Source organism: Ambystoma mexicanum, chromosome 10 (genome assembly GCF_040938575.1).
Source record: "Ambystoma mexicanum isolate Mex_15411 chromosome 10, UKY_AmexF1_1, whole genome shotgun sequence".
In the NCBI taxonomy this organism is placed as follows: Eukaryota; Metazoa; Chordata; class Amphibia; order Caudata; family Ambystomatidae; genus Ambystoma; species Ambystoma mexicanum.
This window is the reverse complement of record NC_090932.1, coordinates 10,241,930-10,266,234: the sequence shown is the minus strand read 5'-3', so window position 1 is coordinate 10,266,234 and position 24,305 is coordinate 10,241,930. Positions and strand designations below refer to the sequence as shown.

The following is a 24,305-nucleotide window of genomic DNA, read 5'->3' as shown; positions in this document are numbered from 1 at the left end:
GGGACAGCGGCATATCCTGGGGGACAGCGGCATATGCTAGGGATAGCGGCATTACCTGGGGGACCATGGCACATCCTTGGGGACAACAGCATTGCCTGAGATATTGTGATATCCTGGGGGACAGTGGTATAGCCCGAGGAACAGCAGCATATTGTGGAGATAGTGGCATATCCTGGAGGACAGTGCCATCATAGCATGGGGGACAGCGGCATATCCTGGGGGACAGGGGCATAGCCTGGGGGACAGGGGCATAGCCTGGGGGACAGCGGCATATCCTGGGGGACAGCGGCATATGCTAGGGATAGCGGCATTACCTGGGGGACCATGGCACATCCTTGGGGACAACAGCATTGCCTGTGATATTGTGATATCCTGGGGGACAGTGGTGTAGCCCGAGGAACAGCAGCATATTGTGGAGATAGTGGCATATCCTGGAGGACAGTGCCATCATAGCATGGGGGGCAGCGGCATATCCTGGGGGACAGGGACATAGCCTGGGGGACAGGGGCATAGCCTGGGGGACAGCGGCATATCCTGGGGGACAGCGGCATATGCTAGGGATAGCGGCATTACCTGGGGGACCATGGCACATCCTTGGGGACAACAGCATTGCCTGAGATATTGTGATATCCTGGGGGACAGTGGTATAGCCCGAGGAACAGCAGCATATTGTGGAGATAGTGGCATATCCTGGAGGACAGTGCCATCATAGCATGGGGGACAGCGGCATATCCTGGGGGACAGGGGCATAGCCTGGGGGACAGGGGCATAGCCTGGGGGACAGGGGCATAGCCTGGGGGACAGCGGCATATCCTGGGGGACAGCGGCATATGCTAGGGATAGCGGCATTACCTGGGGGACCATGGCACATCCTTGGGGACAACAGCATTGCCTGTGATATTGTGATATCCTGGGGGACAGTGGTGTAGCCCGAGGAACAGCAGCATATTGTGGAGATAGTGGCATATCCTGGAGGACAGTGCCATCATAGCATGGGGGACAGCGGCATATCCTGGGGGACAGGGGTACATCCTGGGGGACAGCGGCATATCCTGGGGGACAGCGGCATAGCCTGGGGGACAGGGGCATATTTTAGGGACAGAGGAATAGGCTGGGGTACAGTGGCATATGCTAGGGATAGCGGCATTACCTGGGGGACCGTGGCACATCCTCTGAGGATAGTGGCATATCCTGGAGGACAGTTTCATCATAGCATGGGGGACAGCGGCATATCCTGGGGGACAGGGGCATAGCCTGGGGGACAGGGGCATATTTTGGGGACAGAGTAATAGGCTGGGGTACAGTGGCATATGCTAGGGATAGCGGCATTACCTGGGGGACCGTGGCACATCCTCTGAGGATAGTGGCATATCCTGGAGGACAGTTTCATCATATCATGGGGGACAGCGGCATATCCTGGGGGATAGGGGCATAGCCTGGGGGACAGGGGCATATTTTGGGGACAGAGGAATAGGCTGGGGTACAGTGGCATATGCTAGGGATAGCGGCATTACCTGGGGGACCGTGGCACATCCTCTGAGGATAGTGGCATATCCTGGAGGACAGTTTCATCATAGCATGGGGGACAGTGGCATATCCTGGGGGACAGGGGCATAGCCTGGGGGACAGGGGCATATTTTGGGGACAGAGGAATAGGCTGGGGTACAGTGGCATATGCTAGGGATAGCGGCATTACATGGGGGACCGTGGCACATCCTCTGAGGATAGTGGCATATCCTGGAGGACAGTTTCATCATAGCATGGGGGACAGCAGCATATCCTGGGGGACAGGGGCATAGCCTGGGGGACAGGGGCATAGCCTGGGGGACAGAGGAATAGGCTGGGGTACAGTGGCATATGCTAGGGATAGCGGCATTACCTGGGGGACCGTGGCACATCCTCTGAGGATAGTGGCATATCCTGGAGGACAGTTTCATCATAGCATGGGGGACAGCGGCATATCCTGGGGGACAGGGGCATATCCTAGGGGATAGCGGCATATCCTGGGGGATAGTGGCATATCCTGGTGGGATTTGCAGTTGGATGCCCCTTCCTTTGTTTAATGGAAAATCCCAGTTTTCTGCCACAATGGTCCTCCTCGCGACACTGAAGCCGCATCAGGTCTCCAGGGGCAAGACGTGGACATAAAGGAGGGACAGTAGGGCTGTGTTGGGAAGTGCGAAGGCCATGCAAGAGAGACCCCTAACACTCACTTTAAACAGCCCTCACATCATCCTTGCTTCACTGTCCCAGTACCCATTTCTTCAGTGCTTAGGTCCAGTATTGTGAGGGGTCGGAAATGAGAGTTGGAGAAAAGGTATTCATATCCTCAAATAAAAACTTTTAGTAAATAAGACTGGGTTGAAAAACTTCCTAACTGGCCCTATTCGAAGAGGAATTTCCCTACTTAAAAATCAAAACTAAAGATCAGTCTGTGGTTAGGAAGTCAATAACTGAAAAGCCGTCCTTGTGCCCAAACACCAATCCTGACTCTCACACTAGACACACAACAAAAAAGGGGTGCAAGGACATTTATTTTTCTTGGTGTTAGTAAAAGTGTTCAAAACCAAAAAGTAATAATGACTCCAACTAATGAATGTTCTCCAGGATAGAGACCCTTGGATCCATGGGCGTGGGATGGGCCCCTTCCCCTAGTTTCTAAAATAGGAGGGCAAAAGTTCCACTTTAATTAATAGTTCCTTGGTGTCTTCACCGGACTCAAAGTACTTGTTTAAACCACAAGTTTTACAACAGTCTTTCTGTAGGATTTCTTTTAATTCTGCAGATTGCCTGGTGTACTCGCCTGTCAGGACTTCTCTTAATTTATTCACAGTTCCTTTGTTATACCACAATGGCCTATACCATTAGGTACTTGCCATCTTTGCTTATGGTAAAACTTGCTCAAACTTCTCCCTCGCATTAGCATATCAAGCATCTGTACTGGATCGGGGTTCGTCTTTGTACTGTGTCTTGTCTGCATTCAAGCATTCTTCTTTTCATTATAAGCAATGTCGTATTTATCAAACACTTACTGGCACGCTTGTTGGAATTCCCCTGGTTACCCGGCTGCTTTGGGCAGACTCGCTGGTTTCTTCCATCGTCTCCGACTCTGCCAGCGCCTTTGTGGAGTAGCTGCTTCATTCGCTTTCCACTATGGAGTCAGCGGAGGTCTCTCCAGCGTTCTGTGTGACTCCGCTGTCGTGCACTGGCTTCCTCTCTCTGCCTAGACTGATGAACGCTGCTTCCACGAGCGGCCCAACACCCAGAAGCGTCTGCACAGCTCCCTGTCTCTCCATGGCTTTCCCTGCTCGTCTGCGGTGTCTTTAGTTCTGCCCCAGTAGCCTTCTCTGCGTGCATCGCGTTCTTAAGCCCCTGCCTGGAGCTCACCATCCTCTCATGCACTGCTTCTGCTGTGGAGGCTCAGCATTCACGTGGCAGCAAAGTCCTTCAGGTTTCTGCCCATAGATTTCAATGGGCTTTACCACACTTTCCCAAGAAAACAAATCTCCTGGTGTTTCCCACTTAGTGAGGGGAACTGCAGTCTCTTCTGGGCTGGGGGTTTTTGCTGGTGACCATGGGTTCCCCTTCCTCCTGGAGGGGACAGATTGGTCTCCTTGCCACGTCCAGTGCTTTCCAGCTCCCACCAGGCAGTTGAGAGGCAAGGTTTTCCCCCTTCTCTTGACAGCAGAATTCAGCCCTTCCTTTTCCAGCACAGGATTCCTGCAGCCAGATCCTCCACACTTCCTGAGTCCTTCTGCCTTTTTATATTAGCTCTGGCCAATAGGATTTCAGGGAGGACTAGATTTACGACAGTAGGAAGTGATCATCATTACTCCGATCCTCTTCTTCGTTCCAGTGTTGTGGGGATTGTGGGAATAGTAGTCCCTTGTTGAGAATGTTGTATAAATGTTTGCCATGGGTTTTAAAATCAAACTATGTTTGGGAGAAGAGTATGAGGAGCTGGGAAAAGTGTCTTTCATAATTTCACAGGAGGGGGGGCATTTGTTGAGAGTTGACCTTTGGAACGTGACCAAAGCTTTCCACTATTCTCTATAAGTGAAAGAGGGAAGTTATCACAATGGGCCATTAGATCGTTAAAAATGGGAGATGAATTCTGTAAGGGGAAAGGGGATGGACTCTGGGTATCTCCCCGGAGGTTGTCTCCCGCATGTGATCCTCGCTCATACAGCCGCCCCAGGGTTAGGACCAGGTAGCGACTGCCGTCCCCTGGCCACATAGGAGGAGGCCACTGCCAGGAAAACAGTGATGAGTCCATCGGATTCATCCCAGTATATAACAGTCTCCCTCCACCAAACAAGTGCAGCAAGACTGGTGTACCTGGAGGCTCAACTGATTAACTGAGCTACATACCCTAATACCAAATGAAGAGCTTTGCTCATGTAGACTACATTTGAAGGGACACATTGCGCCACACGGGCCTGCACGCACACCGCTACCCTTACATCCCACTGAGGTACATTATGATGGCACTTTGAAGTAGATTCTTCTGACTGAATGCCATCTTATTCACTGATTGTGGTCGGAGGAGGAAGTGTAGGACCAGCTCTTTTCTTGGTCCAGATGCTAAGCTCTATGTCTGCAGATGTTAGACAGGGTTCTGTAGCTTCTTTCCCTCACCTTTGGTAGTTGTGTTTGAGCAATGGAGACCAGAGCTCCATGGGAGCGTTATCTTGAGAAACATAATATATAAATAAAAAACTCTTCAATTATATTTTTCTATCAACAGAATCAGCATGTCTTGCTTACATGAATAGTTTGAAGATGCGACACAGTCATGTGTCTGACCCGGTCAATGGGGACAACGAAGCTCATGGTGGGGGGAGGTGAGGGGGAGGTGAGGGAGGACCCCTGCCCCAAGCTCCCACCTCCAAGGTTTTTGTGGAACCACGCATGTAAATTGGTTCCTCTGTTTCTGTCCCAATGGCTAGCACCTCCGGTCCCAGCCAGGACCTGTTTCTATTTTTTCAGATGCTTCCTGGAAAACTTCAGCTACCAAAAATCTGGTATGGATTGTGGATCCCAGGAAGAGGCGCAGCATAAACACCAACATCTGGACAATAGGTCAAACCGACAAGACACCGGTCTGCAACAGGAGGAATTGACTGGTTACCAAAATGGGATTGGAATAGACTTTCCCCTTCAGAAGCTGACTAGGGATTACACACCTACCCTACAAACCCCAGACTGGCTATTGGGGAGCAGAGGAGCTGGATCCAGCAGGGAACTGCCAAGCATTAGGGGAGACCAGGAAACCCTCCCCAAAGCCTTTGTAAGCAAATGCTGTATGGATCCTGGAGGGAAACTGCAAACATAGAGGCTGAAAAGGAGGCAGGCCTAGAGGTCTTTTTAAAATACTTCAAAGGAAAGTATCAGCCCTCAAGGGGATAGCTCCAATACTGATTGGCCCAGGGAATCAGCTTACTCGAGCAGCCAACGGGAGCAAAGGGAAGCTTCTGGAAGTAAAGGTAGAGCTATAAAAAGCCAGCAGTCAGTTGAGAGGGAGAGGTGCATGGGTGAGGTCTGAGAGAAGGTGCAAGTGGACCAGCAGAGCAGGGAGGAGGAGGCAGCAGCCGGAGGAGAGGGAAGTGCGAGGCGGGGGGGGGGGGCGAGGAGAATAAAGTCAGGGTAGTGTTGGAGGGAAGCTGATAGTAACAGAAGCGCATTGACATGTGTAGGCAGGGGGGAGGGGGACAAAACCAGGAAAGAGAATGTAGTGAGAAGGAAGAGAATAGGATACATCTGTCGGCGGCGGAGACGGGATGAGGACGAGAGAGCAGTGAGACCAGGGAGAGGCGTATAGGGATAGAGGAGTGATTGGTTGGAGGGTGGAGAGAGTGGTGATATCCAGAGATTGAGTGTGGAGAGACAATGAGAGAGGGAAGCGGACAGACAGGAGGATGGAAAAGAGAGGACAGACAATTGAGGAAAGTTAAGCGATGGCTATTGAGAGGAGAACGTTGCCACGACAGACAGACTGCCAGTGCTCGAGGGAGTCCGAGATAAGGCCAGGGATAGACAAGATAGTAGGAGTGCACTAGCTCCAGAACAATAGACACTGCAGTGCGACCAGTGGGAGTAGGGAGACCCAGGCTCCAGAAGTGGAAACCAAACCGATTCCCCTCAAAGGTTGAGGAAAGCTCTATACAGAACCCTCAAATAGCCCTTTATTGCATTCACTTGAAAAACCTAATTTGGGTCATAGAAACTGGAAAACATTCATTGCGTCATGGGACTCATTGAGCGCCTTGTCACAAAGGCGGCGCAACAGTAGATCACCCACGTGCCAGACCAGTGTTGACCTCTGGGAATTGACCATCATCTAGATCATGTTCCAATATTTTAACAAATGGGTGGGACACTGTGTAAATCCGTTTGGGAGGTGTATCCACATATACTGTAGCCCAGAAGGAGTAAAGGGGAGTAAATACAGGCCATCTGGGTGTCTCGGGAGACAGAAGAAAGTGGAGCATAAATCTGACTGCCAGTGTTGTGTGTGATGCTAAAGTCACTGGGTGAGTGAGGATTGACCAACTCATTTACTGCTCTCAGGTTTGTACACACCAGTTCACACGACGTACCCCCCACGAGGCGTCTTTATTGGCTGAATCGGAGAATTACATGGTTTCATTTTAGGGACAGCAATCTCTTGTGATCTAAATTATTTCAATCACTATTGAGGTACCCTCCTCCGCCTTGTTCTTCAAAGGATATTGGGGGAATTCAAGGCAATTGATTGGTTGGATCTTCTTGGATGTGTGATGGTTCTTTTTCAGGCCAAGACTGAAACAGTTGAAAAACTATATTCACATCCCAAAAGGTAAAATACTTCCAAGTGGAACTTGTAGGACCGCATTGCTTCCTTAGCCAGGAAATTCCTTCCCACCGTCAATCCTTCACCAGATTGTGACCTGGTCAAACAACGGACTTGAATCCATTAATAGTCCCAGAAGCAGTCCTATCCCTTGAAAGAGAAACCAGGAAAGGGAATGTTTCTGCCTGAGGGATACATGTGGGATTGATGTGTCCCTCCACGCACCCCCCAAACCCTCTGACTAGGGAAAAGATTATGAAGGGACGGTGTGTTATGCCCTGGAGTCCCTGATGACATTGGAAGCATCTGCCAAAAAACCTGGGAATGTCTAGGCAGTGTAGACATCTTTTGCACACAGCCCGGGGACATCTGGGCGCATATCTTGCACAAGTTACAGATACAACCTCCAAGTTAACAATGCTTGAGGTGCAGGTACATGTTACAGGTAATAGCGGCACATAAGAGACATAGAAACATGAGGGACGTAGGAAGCAATGAACAGGCATGATATACACATGAACATTCACAGTGTTGTAACAATGAACTAGAGCTGACCGCATATGAGGGTCTTGTTAGTGCAGGCAGAGCTGTAGCATGAAGGTATATATCATGTATGCTCTAGTAGTGGCTAGATCCTGCTCAGTGTGCCAGAATTTGGCAGTATTCTTAAATGTAGTGTAATGGGGTTCGGATCTCAGTGAATTGGGGAGTGTGTTCCAAAGTTTGGAGGCAAGGACAGGGAAACTGGACCCCCCTGCGTTCTGTGATTTAAATCTGGGTATAGCAAGTGAATGTGCTTGAGCAGATCTAAGTGGTCGTGTGGCTGTGTGTGCTGTGAAGCAGTTGGCTAGGTATTCAGGGGCTTGATAGCTTCGGCACTTATGTGTAAGTGCGAGGACTTTGAGCGAAATTCTGAGTGCCACTGGGAGCCAATGGAGGTTCCGTCTAGTGTCAGAGTTGTGCATTTTTCTGGGGATATTGAGGGCTGCTCTGATTGGATTATTTTGGGTTACTTGAAGCTTGTTAACGTTCTTTTGGCTACTTCCTAGATAAAGGGCATTGCAGTAGTCGATGTTGGCCATTACAAGCATTCTTGCAAGGATGATGCAGTTAGGAGTGGAGATGAAGGGTCTACAGGCTGTCACCAATTTACAACTGTAGGCGGACGCTGAGACCACTGAGTTGATTTGTTTTGTCAGGGAGAGGGTGGACTCTAAATGGAAACCGAGGGTTTTGGTGTTATTTGATACCTTAATGGTGTTACTGTCGATGATGAAGGCTTTGAAAGCAGGGTCATGTTTGTTGAGTCGTAGATGGGAGCCTAAGATGAGTAAATCAGTTTTATCATCGTTTAAACATAGTCCATGATGTGCCATCCACGCTTGGATGACTAAGTAGACCTCGTTGAGGGCCTTTGAGTCAGTTGTGTAGTCCCCCGTAATGGGAATGAGTATCTGGGTGGCATCCGCATAGTTTGTATAGGTGACACCCAGATAATCAAGAATATCACATAGAGGTTTAGTAAACACATTGTATAATGTGGGGGACACACATGACCCTTGTGGGACCCCACGAGTGACACGCGAGGGATCAGCTGATAAGGTTGGTGAGAAAACACGCATGGTTCTGTTTACAAGGAATTACCTGATCCATGATGAGGCCTCGTCTGAGAAATGGGCAGCAGTTTTTAGGTGAAAGCGAGCAAAAATGTGCATGTCTAGCATCCAATCACTCGTCATCATAATAACATTATTTCGGTTGTTCACCATAAAATTATAAATGACACTTTATACACTGGCAATAATAAAAGCAATAGCACATATTCACATTAATTGATGGATAAAATTCTGTTTCAAAAACAAATAATTTAAACATTTTGAAAATCATCATACAGGTGCTCCTGAGAGAACTTCTCACATTGTTTGTGGCTCTCTCTCATCCCCCATGCCCCACCTCTCTCACCCCCATGCCCCACCTCTCTCACCCCCATGCCTCACCTCTCACCCTCCATGCCTCACCTCTCACTCTCCATGCCGCACCTCTCTCATCCCCCATGCCCCACCTTTTTCACCCTCCATGCCCCACCTCCCTCATCCCCCATGCCCCGTCACTCTCATCCTCCATGCCCCACCTCTCTCACTCTCCCTGCCCCACCTCTCTCACCCTCCATGCCCCACCTCTCTCACCCTCCATGCCCCACCTCTCTCATCCTCCATGCCCCCCTCTCTCATCCTCCATGCCCCATCACTCTCCTCCTCCATGTCCCACCTCTCTCCTCCTCCATGCCCACCTCTCTCATCCTCCATGCCCCACCTCTCTCCTCCTCCATGCCCCACCTCTCTCATCCGCCATGCCCCACCTCTCTCACCTGCCATGCCCCACCTCGCTCACCCTCCATGCCCCACCTCTCTCATCCTCCATGCCCCACCTCTCTCCTCCTCCATGCCCCCCCTCTCTCCTCCTCCATGCCCCACCTCGCTCACCCTCCATGCCCCACCTCTCTCATCCTCCATGCCCCACCTCTCTCACCCTCCATGCCCCACCTCTCTCACCCTCCATGCCCCACCTCTCTCATCCTCCATGCCCCACCTCGCTCATCCTCCTTGCCCCACCTCGCTCACCCTCCATGCCCCACCTCTCTCATCCTCCATGCCCCACCTCTCTCACCCTCCATGCCCCACCTCTCTCATCCTCCATGCCCCACCTCTCTCATCCTCCATGCCCCACCTCGCTCACCCTCCATGCCCCACCTCGCTCACCCTCCATGCCCCACCTCTCTCATCCTCCATGCCCCACCTCTCTCACCCTCCATTCCCCACCTCTCTCATCCTCCATGCCCCACCTCTCTCATCCTCCATGCCCCACCAACATAGGTGGACACAGCGAAGATTCCTGCCAGTTCAGATAGCTGTTCAGCAGCCGCCATATTTGTTATACCTCTGTTTACCAAACCAGGATTTAAGTTCTTACTCCTTATATCTGTATTTACATGGGCATGGCACTGAAATAGAAAATGCTCTAAAGTTTCAATTTACTGCAGCTGTGGGAAGAGTGCCCAGCCAGGCGGAATGTGATGAACACGGATATCGGATTTGGGGAATCAATTAGACCAAGCAACACAGGTTTGATCCCCAAGTCCGCACTTAGAAACCTCTGGGTATTAAGCGCGTTATAAATGACCAATTACAGTTTAGACAAATATGTCAAAAACATTCTTACGGCCCGCCAGACCCTTTGATTTTGTCCCTGCCCCCCACAACTTGTTGATGTACCCGACCACCAAAATGTTGCGACTCCTCAGGAGGATACAGCAATTGGTCTGGTCCCTTGTCAGGCTCTTCAAGGCAAATAACCTGCAAAAACTCTAGACTGTTGTGTGAACCCGTCTCCTCATGCGGCCATTTTCCCCAGTAAAGATGTCATCCCCGCAAGCTCGCCATGGCAGAGTGCCAGCATCCGATCCTATCACTATGTCAGGAGGCTGACCACAAACTGCTCCCATTCTAGGGGTCAGTATATTGGGGCCATCTCAGGAGTCCTTCCCTGGCATCGGAGGACAGCCGTATAAACTGAGCATCGCACAAGGGTTCCAGGATGCCCGACCTATGGACACTGAAGTACCCGGGGATGCAGCGAGGAGAGAAAAATGTTTAATACACACCCAGCGTATCCTACAAGCCTTGCTAGATGCCAGAGGGAGAGCAAATCAGGTCATGGACTCTCCTCATTCCTATGCTTGCCAAGAAGAAGGCGCTAGACCACCGAGAGTCTAGATCAAAGCCCAGAAACTGAGCGCATTAAGTAGGGTCCAGTATGGACTTAGCCATGTTCCTTACAACCCCTAGACTCTTGAGAAGGGAGAGTGAAATCAATGCAATGGGCCACTGGAAGCACATCATCCAGATAACGTACTATCCTCACCCCCTGATCTGAGATAGGCCGTGACTGGTCAACTTAGGGAAGCGCCATGGGGCTGAAGAAAGGACGAAAGGAAGGTAGGAGCACTGCCCCCTGCAACTCTTCCACATGAACTGCAGGATCAGGCCGGTAGATTGGGACCACCAAATATTGCATTCAACCTCAACCATCAAATCGCCCTGAAGGAGAATTGCAAAAGATGGAGGTGGACATCCTGCTTCTAATGGAGGTACATTATGAGAGCAATCGGGGACTTTAGCTTGAGCGCCGGTGGACTCCTTCATCCGTGTTCAGGATCCGTACGACTGTGCTGACAAAAGAGGAGGCAAAGCTTATTGCCGGGACAACCGCCCGAGCACAAGCAGGTATATTCCCGCCTCATGAAGCCTTCCTTGTATCCAAACGCCAGAGCCATGAGCAGAACTAGCTGCAAGGGAGAGCGAAGGTGACACTATACGGGATGATGGTCTGAAGGACACATGGACCTGAAGTCTATTTTTCTCGATTCCAGTAGCGAGCAAGTCGGACACCAACAACTTCCAGGGAAAAAAATACAACCAGTGTCTGCTTAAAGGAGGAGGGTGTGGAATTACCGTATCCTCTGCTAAAAGGTCCTCTCCATGAATTTTCCCCCCTCTGCGTTAATTAACCTGAGTGTCGGCCTCACATAGAAACGGAGCCAGTATGAACCCTTCAAGAGGGCCCACTGGAAGGGGCGAGAAGGGCCCTGGAATGATCGGCTAGGCAATCTGGCTCTGCATCATTCAGCCCTACCAAAAACACTCAGAGAAAAAACCTTTCTGATATTGAACTAGGCTTTGTGTAGTGTTGTGAAGGTGTGCACACATGTGGACAACCTCCCGTATTCAGGCCCCCATGGGGAACGACCCCAAGCATCAGCAGCCAAGGGCCAAAAGCAGCAAAGGGCAGCTCCCCGTTTGGGCCAGAAAGGGGCTAGGGCCAGAACCCCTTCACAAGCCTGGACTTCACCAAGCCCACCATTTACCTGACGTTTGCTTCCACGCACAGGGGTCCTTCCAGCCATTGACTATCCTTTCACTGCAGAGCTTCTGACTGCACCAGGCTCGCCCTTTACCTGACTTCTGCTTCCATGCACAGGGGTCCTTCCAGCCATTGTCTATCCAGTGACCTTGGAACTTGTTACATCAAAGGATGACAAAGGAACTTTGCTTCTTTTGGGTTTGTTAACTGTCCTTTGTTTACATTCCAGTCCACCTCAGAACTTAGCAATCTACAGTTGTTCTTTGTATGACAATTTGTTCTTAGTCTGAATGAGCCCACTAGTGGTAATTTTCTCAACAATTGAGAAAATTGCCACTAGTGGGCTCATTCTAAAAACATTAGATAAAGGACTTAACACGCTGGAACCTTGGGAGTTCAATACATGTTGACTTTAGACGCCTAGCCCAGGACCAACGTAAATCACACCTTACGGCCCCTTTAAGTTTTGGATGCCTCTGAATCACGTGACGGGCTTCCCCGGCAGTCACATGACTGCTGGGGAAGCCTCTTCCACGTCACGCTTTCAATATTTTAAATGCCAGATGAACTTTCATGCAACGCCTAGGAAAACTCTTGAAGAGCCTTCGGCTCCGTGTTCGGCTGATCATTGCAGACAATAAGGCGGGCATGGCAAACTGCAGTAAGTGTTTTCCGTTTGGCTGACATAAACAGGGTTACACATTAGGTCCTTGTAGTCTGGTTAACAGCACTTGCTTTTCGTTGCATTGTTTGTATTTGCCATTTACGATAATTTATTCTTGGCAGCACGTACGGCCGCCTTCAGTAGGCTGCAGCTGTAAAACACACACGTTTGACAACAGCATGACTCTAGGACTTGTAAATGAGCCTTCTTGACCTTTCTCCTTTTTGCCTTGCAACTTTCTCTTGTTTAGATTTAAAATGCATCTAAAGTCACGTGTACTGAGGCAACACCAACGTCAGCAATAGTAGCGCGACTTGTTTCTTGAGGTGAGTGGCGAAGCACTGACACCTTGATGCTCTTAGGTAGCATAGAATTCATGTTTTTTCAAATCCTGCTGTTTAATATGTCATTTCAGCTCTCCTTGAAACTTTGTGATATCCCCTGGAGTCAGATTTAATGGGCCTGACGAGTTTGAGCACATGACATTGGGAGTCAGGTCAGTTTGGTCCCACGATTTCAGTGTTGGGCCCTTGGTGGTGTCTGGTTTCTCATATGGTGGCGGCATGATCCCACTTGAGATACAGTCTTCTGTTTTGGTCTAGGGTCCCACAAACCCTCCTTTTTAGACACTCTGTAACAATAGGGACACCTTGGGATTCGTCACAACACGGTGCCACCAATAGTTTTCTTTCCATTTATGGTATAAACAATTGCATGTTGGTAGCTCAAGACAGCAAGTATAGATAGCAGTTTTTTGTATATATAAATGTGGTATTTTTTTTGTGTTTTTTAGTGGTAATACTGTATCAAGTGGTCCTCCTGATGAAGACGTTATTCCATTCATATTTTTTCAAAAACGTCGAAACCGGTAGAGAAGAAGATCCGGGGATGGGACTTATCATCATTTTTTGTTAAATGTACCCACTCCGTGGAATAGAGCACATTTTTTGTCAATGGTTGTGCTGACACACATTTGATGTGGACAAGATGAATTATCCAAGACCATGTGGGGCTAATTCATGTGCTACCACATATGGATTGTACTAAAAAGTTTAGTCAAATAAAAGTTTTTACTGTGAGTGAATGAGGTTGATTGTTTTGAGTTGTAAATGATGGTTGTGTCAGGTTTTTATCACCTGGTGTTTTGTGCTCCTTTGCAATGTTAATGTAATTTAATGTGTGTGTATTAATTAATGATTAATTCATTTTTGAAAATAATGTATCTTAATAAACAAATTTTTGATACCTTTAAAAATAAAACAACCTCTGGACAATTTTTCAGTAGATTGCGTTACACTAATACCCTAGTCCAGGGTGTGGGGTTTTCCTGCGCCTTTCAGTGTGCTCACCTCAGAACTTAGACCTGCTTCTTCTCAGTCAGGCATCCACCCCTTCCGCCCACCCACCTCTCCTCCCTCTCCTGGGCTGCACCCTTTCATCAGGGTGTTCGCTTTCCCATTTCTTCTACTCTCCATCATGCATTTGCATTCCGTTCTCTTTCTCCTTCTACTCACCCGTCTCCTTCCCTTCTCCCATAGCCTTCAGCCTGAACTTGGTGTCACTTCTGCATCAGCCTTTGGCCCCCCCCAATCTTCCCCCTCACCCCTGCACCCACACCCCTCTTAGAAAACACTCAAACATAGCCATATTCTCCAGCATAGGATCTAAATGCCTAAAGACTGCTTTTCTCCCTTACGCTGAGTTGGAGAATCTTTCTCTTGCCGAGCAGCCAACTGAAAGATAAACCCGTCACCTCAATAAGGGAATGGCTAATGGGGTATTGTGGAAGGCACTGGCCGTTTGTTGAAATATTTGAATAAGCAGCCCCAGCACATCTAGCAGCTCCTCTTGGCAAGATGTAAAGGCCTTGTCCTCTCCATTCTTGGGGTCCTGCCCTCTTGTGGCAGGACATTGGCCATAGATTGGTGTAGCTCAGGTGTGTGAGCCACTTTATCTGGGGGCACTCACCCAACATATTCAGGATGTGCTTTATCCAAAGGTTTCCTGACCCAGTGTCTGAGGAAGGCAGCCGCCGCCTCAGAGGGGGGGCACTCCCCCTCCATGGGTTGGGAACATAAGAGGGTTCACCCAAAGGAACCATCAGCAAAGGGCCGGAAGGAGAAGCTTTTTCATTCATTTTGGGGGTGATGGGAACCCTCAGCTGGAGACTAAGAAGACTCAAATATTTCCCTAAGATACTCTGCTCTTGAGTTTCTTTCTTGCCCCAGTCTTAGGTGCCACCTTACTTCAGGAAGAGGAGTCGGACCATCCGGTTCCCATGGGTATCAATTCCTCCCCCCCCCGCATCCTCTGCCAAGAGGTAGAAGGCTGCTCCCTAACACTTTTTGGCAACACCTCAAACAAAATGTAAAACAAAATGTGCTCATGTCTACAGCCCAAACCGCTGGATGGATTGTCACCAAATTTGCGACAGGAGCAGTGGCTTGGTACCATAAACGTGTAAATCTGTCCAGTACTTTTCTTTTAAATAACCAAAAAGTAGGTCAAGAAAAATGTGTGATATCTGGGTTCTGTCCGCTGACTCACTTCACCGTTCAGTCCACGAATGGGCATCCAATTGGTCGAGAAGGTGACGTGAGGTCCGCGGACACACCCGCTGATTGGTCAACAAAAAACGTGAGGTGCATCAGATTTTTGGAAATGCCCACCATGATGAATTCACGGACAGCGGTCGGTGTCCGCGAACATCGCGGTAAAACATATTAAAAAACACAACATTGCACTTGTCAAAATAATGAACCAATCTCTGGGAAGGTGAGGGGTGATGAGGATGGGATGGGAAATGACCTTAAAGAGCCCCAAAACAGGTGTGTTCCTTCTCTGATGCCCGCAAACATATTCGAAGTTCGGGGGCATCTATGCTTATTTGTGCACTACAGGGTTGGTGAAAATTAGTTTTTGGATTGCTTATAACTTTGTGCCACTCAATTCATTCTAGAAGTTCATTCTAGAACAAATTCTAAATGGTTTTGAAAAGTGTGGTGCTGTTTTGTCAAGAGGAAACAAAATTAGAGGTGGGGGTAAACAAATATTGTAAAGGCTTGTGGTGCCATTTGATGAGTCTGCACAAATGTTTGCAAAAAGATGTTAAATCTAGATATGTATGTTTTTGCAAAGTTTGGTGGGATGTTGTCAAAAGGGGGAAAATTAGAGGGGGTCTCAACATTTTTTGAATGGCTTATAACTTTGTTGTTGTTTGACGACTGTGGGCAAATATTTTCAGAAAGATTATAGACCCAACCTCGAACATTAGTGCAAAGTCTGAATGGCTTTTGTCAGGTGGGGGCTAAGTTATATGACTATTGTATGTATGTAAATTTTGACACTTCTGAAAAAATATAGCAAGCATTTCCAGCAAACATGTGTAAGGGGAATTGGCAAGTAGCTTAAAGCATGGTTTTGCAAATGTGTCAGTGTTTTATTTTTTGACAAGTGTCATAATGTAGGTACAAAAGCTAGTGATATACCTTTGGTGACTGAGGTATAGCCTGTGGCCATGGGCAGTGGCCAGATTTTCCGGGTTATGGCATAAGGTCATGACCCAGACAATCTGGCTACTGGGCATGACCACAAGGGTCGACCAATGAGGATAAAGTGGCCATGTCCACCAGGTACCGGCTGTGTGGTAGGTTTTTTCGAAAAATTGGGATAGGTTTAAAAAGGAAAACAAATGTGCTTGTGGTAATATGGTCATAGGGTTCTCTCTTTGCCTTCTGCAGGCTTACATGGAAAGGGAAGAGGGGCTCTATACAGAGGCTCTTCCTACATTGGGACGCTCCGTGTCACCCCGGGTTACCACATGCCATACGACATAAATTTCATAAGTGATGGCAGCAGTGATGTCATCAATGACATTTGTGATATCATCTTTGGTCTCCTGGGTGTTAGTCTTAGCAGTGCACAGTGGTGGTGCGAGTTATGGTTGCTTAACTTACTATAACTGCCGAATTATGTTACGCATATATGAATGTATTTATTTAGGATTCTTTAGGTTGATAATCATTTAGGTTTATATATGGTCATATAAGGTTCTCTATGGGGTTTATTCTCTGAAAGGAAGCTAAGTATAGGCACACTGGCGTGATGGTAAGAAAGGGCAGTGGTGGCTCGCCAAAGGATGCTTAGGAGAAGGAGCGGACCACGGGGGACATCTTGTGGTGGTCTTCTACAGTGGGTGGAGCCAGATCGGGAGTAGGGACCTCTTCCGTCAGTCTCAACCCAAGGGACTACTTTTAATCACGCAGGTAAAGAACGGTAGATAGATCAGAGGCATTAATAGTAAACTACTCTGTGCTTTGTGGCTCCCATTGGGATCCCTTAGCAATCCACTGTGGTGACAGCTACTTGCAGTGGATTAGGGTAAGAACTCGGGACTTAGCCCATCTCCGGTTTCATGGAACCGCTTTCGCTGCAGGTTGCTTAGCACCACTTCCTATCCAGCTGGTGCTTGGGGTGATGGTGGTCCCAGGGGGGCCCATCCCTGGCCTGGGGTAAGGAAGGCATAGCAGGGATACACAAAGCAAGCAAGAGAGGTAGGAGGCAGCAGGGCTCCCACCTGTGTAACATGCAACTAAAGAAGAATCATTGGTAACCAATTCTGGATGAACTCACCCAACTTTCTCAAACCGCTTCTGGGCGATGTCCCACACGTAGCGGATCTTCTGCACTCGGATAGACCGGACCTGTGGACCAGCATCAAACACCTTTATGATTACTCTTTTTGTGCATTATAATTGCCCAAAAAAAAATCACCTGGTAAACATTTACATTCAATATTTACAGACATGGCCAACACAAAGTTTGAATTTCACTGAAAGTGCAACAGAATGGTTTCTGCTGTGAAAATGTTACGCATGGGAGAAATAAAATGTCAATATTTCGTGAACATTAAAGTAAAAACATTATATTGTTTCAACTACTTTTGGTGCAAATCACAAATGAAAACAAACTATTCAGGGCATTGCAATATTAAAAATCTATGCTGTTTGGATTTTTTCAATATGAATTTCATTAGATTTCGCTACAAACTAACCGAAAACACAAATCATAAAATGCCTCGCTCTACTGGTTGCAGGGTAACCATATAGCTACTGGAAAAGTACAGCCTAAATTCAAACGAAGCATTGGCAAAGCCAATGGTGTTGGCCCTTACACGCGGGCTCCTGCTGCGTATGCCCCCTCCTAGGAATGAGAATCGGTCTTTGTTTGGCTACTGCGTTTCGTTGCCACTCCTGCTGGCGCAGCATCTTTCAGGAAGTAACCTTCTTGATTTGGCTGTGTTGGCCTACCCGGTCTTGGGCACCATTTTAGCTCAGTGTTTTCCCTGCACTTTAGCTACAGCCCCTGACCTTCCTATCCCCACTGCTGCTTCTCGCCCACAGTGCTCCGGATTGGCAGGTCGTAGTCGCCACATGACCCGAACAGCCTTACTTCAGAGGCTCCTATAGGACAGCCTTGCCTGGGCAACCGGCTAAGGGCCACGGTAAAGGGCACCTCCCTCCCTGGTTTGCCTGTTCGCAGTGGGCGCCATACAAAGCCTTCTACTTCAACAATCAGGTAACGTGGTAAGAATTGTGAGCACAGCATCACTGGGCTTCTGAAATCCGGCCACTAATTTATTACTACCATTGTGTTGACTCCCACTGCGCTCTGAAGTTTGCCATTGTGTTGAATCCCACTGTGGTGTTAACTCCTTCTTCTTCTTCTCAATTATCGGAGGCGTGGGCGGACCCACGTAGGCGCTTCCCCATCCAAAAGGATGATGTGCACCAGACCCACCAATCAATACTTAGCACACAAACTCACAACTCCTCCCACAGCCCTGTCTGCCTCACAAAATCCAACATCACACTGCTCCTCCTCCTGCCTCTCACCCCGTCACCTCCCAGCAAAGCCCTCCCATTCAGCTCAGCCACACCCAGCGCAGTCAACCGAACCCTCATCGATTCTCTCTCTTCAACATGTCTCTCACACCTAAGCAAAAAATGTCCCACAGTCTCAGGCACCCCACACACCGCACAGTCCCTCGACTCACGCTTCCCCACTCGAAACAGTCAGTCATTCAGCCCCACATGCCCTATCCTCAACCGGTTCAGCATCACCTCCTCCCCCCTCCTCCATTCCAGACTCCCCGCATCCACCTTCACCGACACTTTCCCACGAACACCAAACATCCACCTGCCCTTCACCCCACTCACCGACCTCTCCTGCCACTCATCCATGACCCGTCTCACCATCACAGCCCTCACCTCGTCCACACTCAAAGGCAACCTCACATCAACCGCTCCCCTCTTCATACCCTCACCCGCCGCCAGATCCACCAACTCATTACCCAAAATGCCACTGTGACTGGGGACCCACGCCAACTCCAAATCCATTCCCCCACGCACACACCGATCAATCTTCCTCCTGATATCCAAAATCACATCCTTCCTATCCCCATCCCCTGCCACAATCGCCTGCAACCCACTCAATGAATCAGAGAACACCACCACCTTTTCATACCCCAACTCGCACACCCTATCAATCGCCAATGCAATCGCCACCAACTCAGCCGTACAGATTGACACATCATTCGTCAATCGTCCCACTTTATACTCACACTGTGCTCTGAAGTTTGCCATTCTGTTGAATCCCACTGTGCTCTGAAGTTTGACATTCTGTTGAATCCCACTGTGCTCTGAAGTTCGCCATTGTGTTGAATCCCACTGTGCTCTGACGTTTGCCATTGTGTTGAATCCCACTGTGGTCTGATGTTTGTCATTCTGTTGAATCCCACTGTGCTCTGAAGTTTGACATTCTGTTGAATCCCACTGTGCTCTGAAGTTCGCCATTCTGTTGAATCCCACTGTGCTCTGAAGTTTGCCATTGTGTTGAATCTCACTGCGCTCTGACGTTTGCCATTGTGTTGAATCCCACTGTGGTCTGAAGTTTGTCATTCTGTTGAATCGCACTGTGCTCTGAAGTTTGCCATTCTGTTGAATCCCACTGTGCTCTGAAGTTTGCCATTGTGTTGAATCTCACTGCGCTCTGACGTTTGCCATTCTGTTGAATCCCACTGTGGTCTGAAGTTTGCCATTCTGTTGAATCCCACTGTGGTCTGAAGTTTGCCATTCTGTTGAATCCCACTGTGCTCTGAAGTTTGCCATTCTGTTGACTCCCAGTGCGCTCTGAAGTTTGCCATTTTGTGGACTCCTACGGTGCTATTAATATTTATCTGCATTTTTAAGTATAGCCACTGTTATATCCATCAGTAATTTGAGCATAGCCACTGTGTCATATTTAGCTGCATATTTGAGTATAGCCTGTCTCATACTTCACCACATTTTCGAGTATAGCCACTGTCTCATATTTAGCGTCATTCTTGAGAATATCCACAGTGTCATACTTAACGGTTTATAGTCAATAAGTCGAATGCAATAATTTCGAATGCTTTAATGTCGGATGCAAAATGTCGAAAATAAATGTTGAATTTTTCTTTTTTTAATGGGGGTTCCCCCTAACCCTCTGTTTTTTGTTTATTAACCCTTTTTTAACTAACTAGATCCAAAAAAAACCTATAAAATAAAAAACATATAAATTCGAGAAAAACTATTTCGACATTTTTATTTTCGACATTAATGCATTCGAAAGAATGCATTGGAAATTATGACTGCAGACCATACTTAGCCGCATTCTTTCAGTATAGACAAAAAGTTTATTCAGCTGTATTTTGAATGCAGCCACTGCGTAGAATTTAGCCGTGCTTTGAATTCCCCCCCTTCTAAATTCAGCTGCACCTTCAAAACCAAGAAATCAACCAGGACACATGGGTAGGTACCACACTCCATGCTTATGGAAGATAGGCGAAGGCAATACCGCCCACATCTATCATACACTACTTTAAGACACATCCCACACCACCTCTGCCATAACAATGCAGCTATCCCCACAACACAAATTCAGTCTAGCTGCACACATAATGATTTGCATACTCTCCAGACTACCTCACAGCACCCATCTGCATGCCACCTCAGCATGGACAGCTAGCAGGGACGTGGTCACCCCTACCTACTGTAAGGGGGCAGAAGGAGGCAGACTTCCTCCCAGCACCCATCCACATGCCAGCTCAGCATGGGCAGCTAGCAGGGACGTGGTCACCCCCTACCTACTGTAAGGGGTAGAAGGAGGCGGTCATCACAGGTGGCATAGTGATTGCTATAGACTTATTTGAGATGAAAATAAAGAGAAAACCTACCTCCCCCTTTATCTACAAGGGGTTTCCCTGCCTCAACTAAAGTGCTGATGGGTCAGTCAGGGTAACTTAAAGAGTCCACCGTCCTGTGTCAAAAGGTCCCTATCTCTGTCCCTTACACTTAAAACTAAACTAAACAGTTGTGCCAAAGCTCTTGGTCCATGACAATGGCTCCCTCCTCCTGGACTGGGTGGCACTGTTCTGGTTGACCATTTCCCACCTCCCCGATGTTAATGTTTCACAAATAAACAGAGGGTTGCAGATCCTCCAACACTCTGTCAGAAAGTTCAATACTTTGTATCCCAGGGCGAAGAACCCCCTTCCCCTGGATGACTGGTTTGATTCTTCTCGCGGGTTCAATTGCCAAGAGAATGACTCCCTCCCCCTGGCCTTTCTTAGACTGTATTTCACAGTTCACAGCACCTGGGAAAATGACCGCCTTCACCTGGTCTTTCTCATAAAGCAAAGATCCAATTGTGATGAGGTGCCTATACCCGCGTTCTCTTCTTCCCCCAGGAGTACTCTCCTGCCAAATACTACGATATGGGGAATGCTTCTCAATCTCCTTTTCTTGTGGGTCCCAGACCTGTACTACTTTGTGACTTGGATTTGGCAGACGTGGGTCACTCTCCTGCCATGTCCTGCCATGAGGAAATTGACTTGCAATATACTTGCTCTTACTGTCTGCTTCAGCAGTGGTTTGTGCCGAGGAGGATGACTCCTGAGGCACCCTCTATTCTGGTTATCTTCACTAGTGTTATGCGATCAACCACTGTGCCGAGGAAGAGGACTTACGAGGCACTCGCTCGCTTCCTTCACTATTGCTGTCACACTGGGTCCCCACGCAAACTTTATCATTCTCCTGTTACCTCTTTACCGGTTCTTGACTGATCCGCGGGTCTTGATTTGCACTGTCTCTTTCCGTTCGGTGCGCTCCTACGCAGCTCTGCTGTAGGATATTGCTAGTGGTCACAGTGTTCTTCTGTGACCATTCGGTCCACCCGCTTTGGGTTACGGGTCTGCCTTCTAGCTCCCAGGTCTGCTCTGGACTCGTTCCACGCCACTAGACAAAGGATTCCCCACTCCAGCTTCTGCACTTGGAGAGTGGGTTGCTCTCGGCTTCCTTGGCGTCCTCTCGTTGAACTTCCTGGGTGGGACTGCCTGTCCTGCTGGTTGGCTGGCTCTTCTCATGTAGTCTCTTGTCTGTTTTTATATATTGGCTGCTTTGCAAAAGTTGGCATTAGGTTTTAAGTCCCTTTTCAAGGTGTTTGGCCCTCCAATCTTTATTCCTCTGTGCATCCTCCTCATCTCGGTACTTTTATCACGGTCCCTTTGATAGTCCATGTTCTTACTCATCTCAGTGGAAGTCAAGTCTATAGCCCTAAGCAGGTGCATGGTTGGTTAGGTGTGTGACTGGGGTTTACAAAGTGGGAAGATGTAGAAAGTGTTGGGCGAGGGGTAGTATACTGCATCTCCCTTAGATGCTCGTCTTTGTCCCTAGAGGGGGAGTCTCTCCCCCTGAGATCCTCCCAGAGAGAACCACCCCCAGGGGAACTATCAGGTAGCAGCCTGACCTCCCTGAACTCTTGGGTAGGGGGCCCCTCTGGGAGAAGTGACGACATGCAAGGATTCGTCACACCACCTTCGTATTTTCTAAAACGCACAAGTATTCTAAATTCCTCTGGCAAATTGCGCAAACCTGGACTTCCGTCCCCTGAGGGCGTTAAACTTACAGCGTTTTAAGACCATACCAGTGGGAAAATGCACTATACAAAGGATTAGACTTATATGTAATTGTGATAGGTTATTTATAACGTGCTTAATATCCAGGGGTTTCTGAGCGTGGATCCGGGAATCGAACCTGTGGTGCTGAGCGTCATTGCCCCTGAGCTATCCTCCCGAGACATTACTAGAAGAAACATTTACACTGATTTAGCAACCAAACAAAAAACATACGATGTTCTCAAGTTTCATCTAAGGCAATCTTGAAGAAAACATGAAGAAAAGTGAAAAATATAACGACCAGTTGCATCCTGCTTGCTACTGTGCTGCGTATTCCTCAAGCCGCTCAAAAAGACACTGGAAAAAGAAGGTTTTAAGCACGTCAGGAACAGCTTAATAGCTGCAGGGAACCTGTCGCCTTCCAGACTACGACAATGAAGGGGTCGCTTATAGGTGCCCATGGGCTCAGTGAAGGTTGGAGGCCAGCCACAGCACAGCCGCAGCCCCACCCCCAGCCCCACAGCACCAAGGCAGGGCCCATCTTTCCACCCCTGTCCTGGGGCCACTGCATGCAAGTCCTGCCTCCCCCTCTCTGCATGCCCTTGCAGGCGTGCACTTCACAGCATGGACTAGGAAGTGGGTCTCTAAATGAACTTCATGTGACGTGGGTTTGAGAGCACAGAGGAAGGCATGCATGCAATGGACCCACTCTTACACTGGAGGTGAAACAGTCTCCCTACTGGGGGGTACAGGGGAGCATGGGGTGGGCTAACGCACTGCCATCCTCTCTCCTCATGTTATGCCAAAGGCTACAGCACTAAAGTAGATCTCACTGAACAGATCCGAAGGGATCCATTAAGCAGCCCATTGCACGCTGCGGAATCGGTGCAACGGCACATTCTATATGGAAAGTAGTTTTAAAATGGTATGAACGCGGGTAACGAGGAGCCATGGCGACGTACAGATGCGCCTTGAGCTGTCCAGGAAGGCGCTCGTGTGTAATGTTTGCAGTGATATCAACCAGTATACCGCACTGAGCAATACTGGTATTTATGGACGATTTTAACTGCAAGAATTGTACTTTTAAATTGCTGTAAAAGTTGGTTTACATTTTTATCAGTGTGTATTTGGTGTGTGCTTAGGCCGCGTGAACAGCCAAATTGCAATAAAAAAAGAAAATAATAAATGAAGCCACTGCATTTCCGTGCCCTGATTTTGCAGAAAGGAATTGCTCTTCTAGACCAACACAGCGCGGCAGGGAGGTGCCACAGACCAGGGCACTGGCATCTGTATACCCCTACCCGGGTGGCAGATCAAAGTAAGAAGCCGAGCTTTCTCACATACGTGACCAACAGCACCTCCACGAGCCAACAGCACCTCCGTGAGCCAACACCACACTGCCTCCACGAGCCAACACCACACCGCCTCCACCACACCGCCTCCACGGGCCAACACCACCTCCACGAGCCAACAGCACCTCCGTGAGCAAACAACACCTCCGTGAGCCCACACCGCCTCCACGAGCAAACACCATCTCCACGAGCACACACAACCTCCATGGGCCAACAGCACCTGCATAGGCCAACACCACACCGCCTCCACGAGCCAACACCACCTCCACGGGCCAACACCACACCGGCTCCACGAGCCAACACCACCTCCATGAGCCAACAGCACCTCCGTGAGCCAACAGCACCTCCGCGAGCCAACAGCACCTCCGCGAGCCAACAGCACCTCCATGAGCCAACAGCACCTCCGCAAGCCAACACCACCTCAGGAGCCAACAGCACCCCTGTGAGCCAACATCACCTCCGTGAGTCAACACAGCCTCCACGAGCACACACAACCTCCACTGCCCAACAGCACCTGCATGAGCCATCACCACACCGCCTCCACGAGCCAACACCACCTCC

The 24,305-nt window shown here is 48.8% G+C and overlaps 1 protein-coding gene across 1 annotated transcript in view; it reads right to left on the bottom strand.

The window, feature by feature from the left end:
• Window positions 1-24,305, bottom strand: part of LOC138491098 (probable cation-transporting ATPase 13A4) — a 1,104,196-nt gene that overhangs the window by 715,803 nt on the left and 364,088 nt on the right. The window contains exon 4 of the mRNA XM_069617413.1: window positions 17,049-17,119. Within this exon, the coding sequence (XP_069473514.1) occupies window positions 17,049-17,119 (71 nt within the window). The remainder of the gene's footprint in view (window positions 1-17,048; window positions 17,120-24,305) is intronic.